The 10,278-nt window shown below is 33.2% G+C and overlaps 1 protein-coding gene across 4 annotated transcripts; it reads right to left on the bottom strand.

Moving 5' to 3' along the window:
• Positions 1-1,015: 1,015 nt before the first annotated feature.
• On the bottom strand, positions 1,016-9,280 carry LOC147386638 (uncharacterized). 4 transcript variants are annotated; one of them, XM_086424670.1, is made up of 6 exons: positions 7,376-8,796; positions 5,360-5,535; positions 5,042-5,098; positions 4,775-4,968; positions 4,506-4,642; positions 1,016-1,712 (listed from the first exon to the last, which is right to left on the bottom strand). In XM_086424670.1, the coding sequence occupies exons 1-4, from the start codon at positions 7,419-7,421 to the stop codon at positions 4,852-4,854; spliced, it is 396 nt and encodes a 131-aa protein (XP_086280796.1). In that variant the 5' UTR covers positions 7,422-8,796; the 3' UTR covers positions 1,016-1,712; positions 4,506-4,642; positions 4,775-4,851. The 4 variants fall into 4 exon arrangements, with proteins under 4 accessions (XP_086280796.1, XP_086280794.1, XP_086280797.1 ...); XM_086424668.1 differs by lacking the exon at positions 4,506-4,642 and having other exon boundaries at positions 1,021-1,712; positions 7,376-8,795; XM_086424671.1 differs by lacking the exons at positions 4,506-4,642; positions 7,376-8,796 and adding an exon at positions 8,890-9,280 and having other exon boundaries at positions 1,033-1,712.
• Positions 9,281-10,278: the final 998 nt, after the last annotated feature.

Below are 10,278 nucleotides of genomic sequence, written 5' to 3' on the forward strand. Positions count from 1 at the left end.
TCTCTTGGAATTGTTAGAATTTCAAGGGCGTTTTTGTAATAAAAATGCTACAATTAGGTCTCCCAGGTAAAACTTTCAAATAATAATTTTATTTTGACAAAATGACCACATAGTACCTATATTCTAAAATATTTACTTAAAAGTTCCATGCAAGAAGACTTTTTTTAAGACCAAAATTTCCCTTTACAAAATGGTTTTGAGTCTCAAATCGATATGCTTGAAGAGAGTGTGATAGTAGCATAAAATCAACGTATTTTATAGTCAAGGACAATATGAACCGTCATTTTCTATGAACAATGCATACATGTAGCATACAAGTAGGATATGGATGACTAGCATCCAATGAGTTCATATGTTTCCTTTTTTTTTGTTATGAGTTTGAATTGTATATCCAGGGATGGGGGTTGAAACCAAGTCCTACATCTCAAATATTATCTTGTCCCTAGGTGTATGTGATCCAAACTTTTGATATTTTCTTCATAAAATATCCATGTAAAGTTTAATCACATTCCAATTGATCATGTGAGAAAAAAGATTCAAGATTGAAGTCCCCATATAAAATTGTGTAGAAATGTAATTCAAAATTGTAAAATAAAAAAAATAAAAAGCCTTTTATATTCCATTATAAGTTACATACATCATGTCCCATAATATAAGACGGGTTTTGTTAACAAGTGCCCTAAGGGCATATGTTTAGGTGTATTAAATACGCCTAGAAAATTGAGTTTCCTACCAAAAATTCCCTCAAAATGTTTTTTTATACCAAAAATACCCTCAAGTTCTTATTTTCAATGTGTATTTAATGCAGTTTAATTTAATGTATGCCTAGGCACACATTAACAAGACTCATATATATGATAACCAACCACAAACGGGTGATGAGTGGCTAAATTAGGAGAATGCAAAGTGGGGTCTGCACAGCTGAATGGCCTCAATGGTAAATTTCAATGTTATACATATCCCATAATTGGAGCATTAAGAAGTGAATGGCCTCAATGGTAAATTTCAATGTTATACATATCCCATAATTGGAGCATTAAGAAGTTAAGTGTTTTAAATAGACATTGAAAACAGAACATGATGTCTGATTTTAACTGACCAGCTCTATTTGATTGTATTCACAATGGAAGTGTTGAAAAGAAATGTTCCAAATTTCTAACTTTTTCTCTTTAAAATTGAAATCCCATAGCAATAAATTAATAAAATATGTAACAATTTAACTCATATTTAAATGTAAAGAAATTGGACAAACACTGCATTTTAGCAATTAATAATACAAGATCAAAACAAAAATAAAGTCAAAGAACCAAGACGTACCTTCCCAATACAGTACCAAGCATATTGAGGTTTTTTTTCTTTCAAACCTCAAGAACAAATGAAGAAGAATTGGTAAATCAAAGAGCTTGAGCTAGTTGGTGCATCAACAGTTTTGAGCCCTTTGAAGCAAATTCAGTATTCATAAAACTAGGAACATCGATTTGATGATTTCTCAATGAGAGAGTCATCAAAGACAAAAGAATTGTATTTATGAAGCTAAGAACTTGGTCTATTTAATTTATTAGAAGATATGGACCATATAACTCAGGCAAAAGTGAATTAGAATGTATTGTAGTAGTACCGATCTTATGGTCTTTCGGTCAAGAAGGATTGGCAAACCCTATCAACCAACTCCTGCCTTGGATGAGCAGCAGATTTACTTATACTTGTCGTCCCTGTAAAATATTGACTCTGATAAGGTCAAAAGTGATGAATGTCTCAAAATTCCTAAAATGGCTAATTTGAGAATAGAGCAACAAAGACAGTACAAAGAGATTAATGTCCTCCATTAGATTTCTTCTCAAACGAAAGATATATCATAAAATTAAGCACAATTTAAAATTCACTGCAACAATAATTTAAAGCTCAAGTATATTATTAACAACGCTAGCATAGTTTCAATTATAGTGACTCATGCATCATATGAATGCTATATGAAGTGTTTGAGTTTATTTTCTTCATTCATTCATTGCAGGACCTATAAACGGGTTTAATTTTCCTTTGAATCTCGAGGAAATTTTGACTTTATTTTCGTTCATCGATCTTCACAATTGACCAGCTCTATTTGATTGCAATCACAATGGAAGTGCAGAAAAGAAATATTCTAAATTTCTAACTTTTTCTTTTTAAAACTGAAATCCCATAGCAATTAATCAATAAAATGTGTACCAATTTAACTCTTATTTAAATGAAAAGAAATCGGACAAATATTGCATTTTAGCAATTAATTATACAAGATCGAAACAAAAATAAAGGCAAAGAACCAAGACACACCTTCCCAATACAGTACCAAGCATATTGAGGTTTTTTCCTTCAAACCTCAAGAAAAAAACCCTATCTTGTTTAGAAGACATTGTTGTTTTCTATTAAAAAGAGAGTCATTCAAACAAGGGGTGTTTGAAGAAGTGTTGGAAAACTTGGGAAGTTGGGCATGAAGAATAATTGGTGTATCAACGGGTTTGAGCCCTTTGAAGCAAGACCAGTATTCATAAAACTAGGAACATGGATTTGTTGATTTCTCAATTAAGAGTCATCTAAACCAAAAGAATTGTATCTATGAATCTAAGAACTCGGCCTATATAATTTATTAGAGGATATGGACCATATAACTCAGGCAAAGGTGAATTAGAATGTATTGGAGTGGTACTCTTATGGTCTTTCCATCAAGAAGGATTGGCAAACCCTATCAACCAATTCCTACCTTGGATGAGCAGCGAATTTATTTCTACTTGTAGTCCCTTTAAAATATTGACTCTAATAAGGTCAAAAGTGATGAATGTCTCAAAATTCCTAAAAAGGCTAATTTCGATCGAGAAGTATTCACTGCAACAATAATTTATAACTCAAGTATATTATTAACAACGCTAGCATAGTTTCAATTATGGTTCCTCACGCATCATATGAATGCTATATGAAGTATTTGAGTTTATTTTCTTCATTCATTCATTGCATGACCTATAAACGGGTTTATCTGGTTTGACAAATTTTGGAGTTCCCAAAGAAGTTGAGAAGTCAGAAGCACCGAGATACCACAAGTAAAACATTTGAACTCCCGAGATTACACTCAAAGGTCAATATTTGCACATGAGCTAGGAATCCAATGGTTGCAAGCTAAGTGACAAACTACCTTAGACTCTCTCAAGTTGAGCCAAGTGCTCACCAGTTAGGCATTTATATTTCATCCCATCCCCACTTGTAGCATTCAATCCACCTTCAAAGTTTAAAATCATCATCATTTATGCCGTACCCAATATACCCAGGGTTTTGCCAACATCAATCTCATTTCACCATTCAAATCAACAGAAATCCACCAAATAATTGTTAATGGTATGAGAGAAGTAACTTCATAACACAATTTGTTAACCAACTTCTGTTAAGTTATGGTACACTACTAATCATTCAATATCTCTAATTACCATCTCTTTTTCTTTCAACACTTCCTTGTCACTAGAATATATTTAATTAAAAACTAACCTTTAGATTTGTTCACCAGAAACACGGTACCTTGGGGATTGTCCAACTTGGGGGACTCTTGTCCAAAATCTTTGTTATCTTCAAAACTCTTTTCCAAACAGTCAGTTCTCTTAAGAGTTGACCAAACAATGTTTTAAAAACTAGACCAACGATTCGGCCAATAATTTATCAAATTGGTCAGATCACGATCGGATATGGTTCAACTTTGTTGGACAGACAGATATATTTAAAACATAAATATATATTAATGTTATTCTTTATAGATAACTTTCACATGAGGATTTGTAAGATCAGTTAAATTAATATGTAATCTTCCTTTCAATATAAATTATTAGTGTAATTTCATCATTAAGCTTAGCTATTGGAATAAATAGCTACACAATAAGAGGCCCAACTATGGAAAAAAAATTTATTTTTTATTTTTGGCTAAATATACACGAGGAAAAGATACGTGGAAAACCCTGTTGTACAATTCTGATTTGAGGTAAAGTAAGACTATTTCCCCATGAAGCATTTTTTGCAATCAAAGGAAGGTCAAAAGATCTTGAATAAAAAGAAATGATAAAACTGATGCCAAAATTTACCTAAGATTAACTTTTAAGATTGGTTACGAATCAGTTCATTTAAGACCCATATTGAAGGCCGAAACCAAATTCGTCTGCATTCCTAATCCTTACTATGTGGTTTAAAGTGTACTAAATATTGGTTCACATCAAAATAAACTTATCAAGCATAAATAAACCAGTTCATATCAGATCAATATCAAACCTAGATTATGAATCCATACAAAGTATGGGTTTGTCAAATATGTAGAATAAGAATCAATTAATAAGCCTTGAACTGGTTTATGGAAGAAATAAACTAGGGAGGTTTGCTAAGTAATCCCCGAAAACAGCATCAAGTAAGTCAGTGTACAAATTGAATTTTTCTAATATTTCAGTTATTGAATAATCTTAATACTTCAAGAAAAATTGTCATTATGGGGACAAACATACATCAGCAAGTTGAAAATTTTGGGAGATGGGATCAGACATGTGATCTCATGTTTTGTTCATGATTGCCAGCAAGTTGAGCTTTAGGAGATAACTATAATGAAAATGGAAGGTGAATTGGGCTTCCATCAACCATTCATCTGCAACAAACCCTAGCTTTAGAATAAAAACTGAAATATTTTTTCAAACTATATTACGCACATGAAAAAAAAAACCTCAAAATAGTTCACAAGAAGAAATTTGATTGAACCAATGCATTGATAACTACTTACATGGAATATTGCTGCAGCCTTTGAAAGCAAGAGTCTACTTTCAGGAGACTTAACTTTCCCACTAAGAAGGCTCCATCTTATATCAAGATCAGTTTCGATATTGAAATTTTTTCTTCGTGCACAAGTAACTTCAGCAAAACAATGTGGACCTTACTGCAATCTACGCCACAAAACCACTTCCCCTTTGGCAATTCCTGTTATATTTATATAGGTAAGATGAAACTCTAAATGAGAATAAAATAGCAGATCATTGACACACACACACACCTTCAGATCCGCCATTTCACGATCCTTCAAACAGCCAACGTGAAATCCCTTATTGCACTGGAGAGAAAAAAAAAAGAGAGGGGGGGGGGGGGGGGGGGTTTCAAATTTGCATACTAAAAATTATGTGTATCAAGAACTCATATAACTGTGCGTGAACTAAATCCTGATTTGCTAAAATCATCGTGCCTACAAGCAAGATTCAAAGCATAAGCTCAAGCATAAACATAATGACAAGGGATAGAAATCAGCACAACAAACAAAACCCTCTACCATGAAGTAACAATATTATGTCCAATAACAAGCTTACTGCAAGCCCACCTGCATAAAACGCATCCACCAGCTTCGGTCTCGTGTTTTGACAATCTGAATGCATCGCTTGGATATTTGTTCAATAGAATCAACTCCAGAAACGCTCCCAACTGCCTTTGCATTGGCATTCGAGCAAAATGGGCAGTACCATTTATCATTTGGGATGCTTGATAGTTGCAAACAATCTGCGATTAGAAAATGGGGATGCACATCAAAACTAGTACATCAACCAGCCAAACGTGCTGTCAATTTGGAAATAAATGGAGTAATGAGAAGCTGTCTCTTATTGAATCAAGAGTATAACTTGGTCGGTCAAATATTATTAGTAATGTTTAGGCATGATTATTTGATTAAGGAAAGGAACTAAAATGCATCCAAATAGCAACCACCACCATCAATGTCTCCACAAAACTAATCCCCCCCCCCCCTCTCTCCTACAGTAACACTCACATCTGTTCTAATACTTTTACTTTCCACCACCAACACCACCTCTGACACCAAATCTGATGGAGATCTCCCACCATTCAGAAAAGCCCCATCTTTCCAAAATGGCATCGATTGCCCCAAAATATTACTCTGAACAAACGTTCACACAATCATCCACATCACCATGACCCTCGACACCACATACCTCCGTGGATCCATCGTTGGAATCCTCTCTGTCCTCCAACACACCTCTTGCCCAGAAAACATAGTCTGCCACTTACTCACATCAAACTGACGCTTAGATCTTCACCATTCGAAATTTTTTTTTTTTTCTGCCAATCTAAAGTCTAAGAGTTATAACAGGTGAACCTTTTCTTGGTTTCTTTTTCTTTGCTGATTGTAGCTGGTGAACCTGATTTAGTCACCCTACGTCGAACATCATATGTTTGGTTACCATTGGATTCAAATGTTACATTTAATATCTCATGATCAAAAAATACTCTAAACAAGTCTGGGAAAACTTTATTATCAAAAAATTATAATATTTACTGGTCCTTGCATCCTATCAATCAAAAATCACCTCACTTTTCCTAAAAATGGAGGCCTACAATAGTGAAGTATGATTGCAAGAAACACAAAAATCTGAAATATTCGAAAGGAATAAAACAAAACAATCAATGATTTATATCAAGATCAAAGCCTCTATTTCTATAATTACATTCACCACACATGCAAAACAAAGAGGAAAGAAAAACATTTCAAGTAAAAATGAAGTATCATTTTCACATTTTTTTACTACAAAACCAATTTCCTTTCAAGAAACTAAGAAGTTGGACATCCCACGTGATCTACACAAAGTTGGCCAAAATATCTTTGAAGCATGACTTAACACATATGGAACAAAATTTAGCTTCTAAAAGATTAGAATTAAAGCTACATTCACACTCATCATTGATCCTAATAGAGAACCGTCTTCTCTGTGAATTGTTCAATGTTTCTATTGAATTCGCCCTGGCCACATATGCGACATCGACACAATGTGCAAAACAATTTTCATATTGGGCTAAAATAGTCAAAAATAATAAAAATTTAAATGTCTCTAAATATGTGTGTGTACATATTAAAGACTGAATCAACAATAAAGGAGATAAAAAATAACGGAAAAAAAAGGACACTCACCAGTAAATTTTACAAACGAATCAAATTCTTTTGAGATCAAAGAAATGAGAATAAAAACACGAAAGTAAGATCTATATCAGATTAAATCAGATCTATACAGCCAAATCAGAAATCTTGATTAAACTAACTAATACAGCTTCATGAAATCAAAATCTACTTAAAAGAACAACTAAATATAGATGGAAACAGGTATAAAAGCGCAATTTAAACACTTAAAAAGGAAAAAAAAATTTCCATAAATCGAATTATAAGGAAGAAAAACAAGAAAAAGTAATTAGAGATCTCAGTAAAAATCCAAACGAACTAAAGCAATGGATCTGGAAGTACTTGGAAACTTAAAACAATGGAGAGTTATATCTAGAGATGAGATTATGGATCTGGAAGCTTAAAAAAAAATTTCGAAAAGGATTCAACTCTTACTTGAGCTAACTGGAGACGAGATAGATGAATCAATTATTATTCTCATTGCAACGACGATCGAGAACGAAGTTCAACTCAAATCTATGTTCTTAAGTTAAAAACACACAATTTACCTGATCTAATTGACAGGGGCGGATTTTGAGTGGGGGCACTTGCCCCCACAAGAGTTTTCAAATTCTATGGATTAATGTGCTATTACGACAGATTTTAGAGGCAGATAAAGAAATTTGCCACTATTGCCCCCACAAAAAAAAAATTCCACTCTTAGTTGCCCCCACAACTATTTTTTTCACTCTTAATTGTCCCCACAATTTTTTTCTACTCTCAGTTGCCCCCACATGAGCAAAATCCTGGTTCTGCCCCTGCTGATTGAGGCCTGTGATTACAGATTGGAGCTTCGATAGCTTCTCAACATCAAATTAAACCCTAAGTTGGAGAGATTTCCGGAGAATCTTAGCGTCGATAGCTTCTCGCTATAAAACCCTAAAGTTGAAGAGATTTGAGATGGATTTTCCTTTAAATCCGTTCAAAGAGTACTAGAGAACCAAAGAAGGTGAAAATCGTGGGTTCTCGTATAAAACTTAGGCATACTTGGTAGGTCAAATATTGTTAGTAATGTTTAGGCATGATTGTTTGATTAAGGAATGGTTATAAACCGTTCTTAATTAGGCACTCTTAAAATCATCCTTTGAAAATGTTCCTAATTAGTCATTTTGGTGTAGTGGAGGGCATTTCAATCTTTTCAACTATAAAAAGCTCGTTCATTTTTTTTTCTATTTTCTTTTTAAATCTCATTTTTTTACTAAATAAGCAAGATTTCATTAAAAACAATTAATGTACGTCAAGAGAAGGGCATAACCCTTAGCTTACATAAAATGAAAAGATGCACCTTATTTTACTAATCATGCAAGATTTATTCGCATGAAAGTTCTTCAAACAGTGTGAGGATTATGTCCCTCTGATAAGAAAACAAATTGGCTTTGGAATTAATTGTCCAAATATCTAATGTGTCTACGACAAAATTAAATCAGCACTGCCAAATTGAATTTCATGGGCCATAGTAGCAGGTTAAATGGATATTACTTGCAGGCCCAAAATCTACTCGATCGAGCAGATTAACAGCCTATGGAGAAAGATAAAATGCTAAGATGTCCAAACCCCTATTTCAAAAAACTAAACGGAAATTAAAAACTAGAAAATTGAGGTTTGAAATTCATAATAGAAATTAGATGTAGTCATCTTTCCAATAAAATCCCAAGAAGATTGATGAAATACGCCAAACTGTGATCGAGTCAAGCTGCGATTAGGTCTTAGGTCCAATTGAAAATCAGTCCATTTAAGATCCATAGACAAACCTAGCTACAATTAGATTACCCCTAATCCTTACTATATGAAATTGAAGTTTTCAAATATAGCAAATTAAACAAAATAATTATCGAAAATATGGATTAGAGTATGAAATGACCAATAAAAGGTGAAATTATTTAGCAAAATTATGATGGGTATAGACATACCCTTAGAGAGAAGGGATCGGACTTGTGACCTCATGCTTTTTTCATTGTAGATTGTCAAGCAATTGGAGTTTACGGTCAAAGATTAAGATTGCAATTGAAAGATAACTGACTTCCATCAATGGCTCAACTGCATGACTTTAACATCTCATGTCTTTGTAGAAAAAGAATGAAGGAAAAACATAAAAACTCAAACCTGTTTACCCTAGGAAAGGTTTCAGTCTCAACTCTCAAACCAATACCCTTCAAAAGCGATTGTGATAGTAGCCCAGCCCTAGATCAACATATTTTATAATAGAGGGCGATATAAACTAGAGAGATTCATTTAGCAGGCTGTCAGTATCTGTTGCAATTTCTTTTAGGGAAAATTACTTAAAGGACCCTCGTGAAAAGGGATTCTTTCTAAATAGTCCCTAAATTGTGTGTCAGCTTGACAGTCCATGTTGTAAATTTTTTCTTTCTTAATGGTCCTTGGTACTATTAAGTTCATAATTTTTACTGTCGAACTCGATGTTTTTTTAATTACTGTCAAGTTCACCATTTTTTCAAATAAAAAGTGATGAACTCAACATTGATAAAACCATCTAATATTTAATTTTCAAGTTTTTCAAACTAAACTACATGGAAATATCGACTGAAAACTTGAGATAACGATTTGTTTAAATGGTTTCAACCCAGATGAATCATTGTTGATCGATTTTCATCTAAAAATTATGAGAAAAAAGTGAAAAAACCCTAATTTTTACATACATTTGAAAAAACCTTTGAAAATGGCTTCTTCTTCTTTCTTAAATCCTTTTTGACAGAATGGAGTCTTTGAAACTTGATTGAGATATCAAAAATCCTATTTTGGGATGAAAACAATTAGTTCGAACGGTTAGGACATTCAATTGTGTGAAATGTGGGAGATGAAGTCCAAGTACCATTTAAAAAGAAAAGGTTTATTAAAAGTCCAGTCAAGTAACCGTTGAAAACTTATGGACTATTTAGAAGAAAAAAAATCCCTCCATGGGGGTCTTTTAAGTAATTTTCTCATTTTTTTTAATACAAAAACTCCCTCACTTTATCAAGTTTGTTATTGAGATAACCTTACTTTATGAATTAGGCTAGCATGACTCTTAGGAAGATTTCAAATCTTATTAATGGTCATTGGAGCCACATGGATTATCAAATTGGCCATCGAACACCACAACCTTTTAGATTTCATGGGAAAAGTCAAATACAAAAGAACAAAATTAAATTTAAAAAAAAAAAAAAAAATCCATTTTGAGCTTGATCTAGGGTGTCAAAAATGAATAGCTACCGACAACATTGCTCGTAGCACTCTATTATCGCGGTGGTGTGCGTAGAACCATATATAGATGATTTTCCTCTAGATATAAGTGTTATGAA

Source organism: Akebia trifoliata, chromosome 14 (assembly GCF_017979445.1).
Source record: "Akebia trifoliata isolate Shusen 1 chromosome 14, ASM1797944v1, whole genome shotgun sequence".
Lineage (NCBI taxonomy): Eukaryota > Viridiplantae > Streptophyta > Magnoliopsida > Ranunculales > Lardizabalaceae > Akebia > Akebia trifoliata.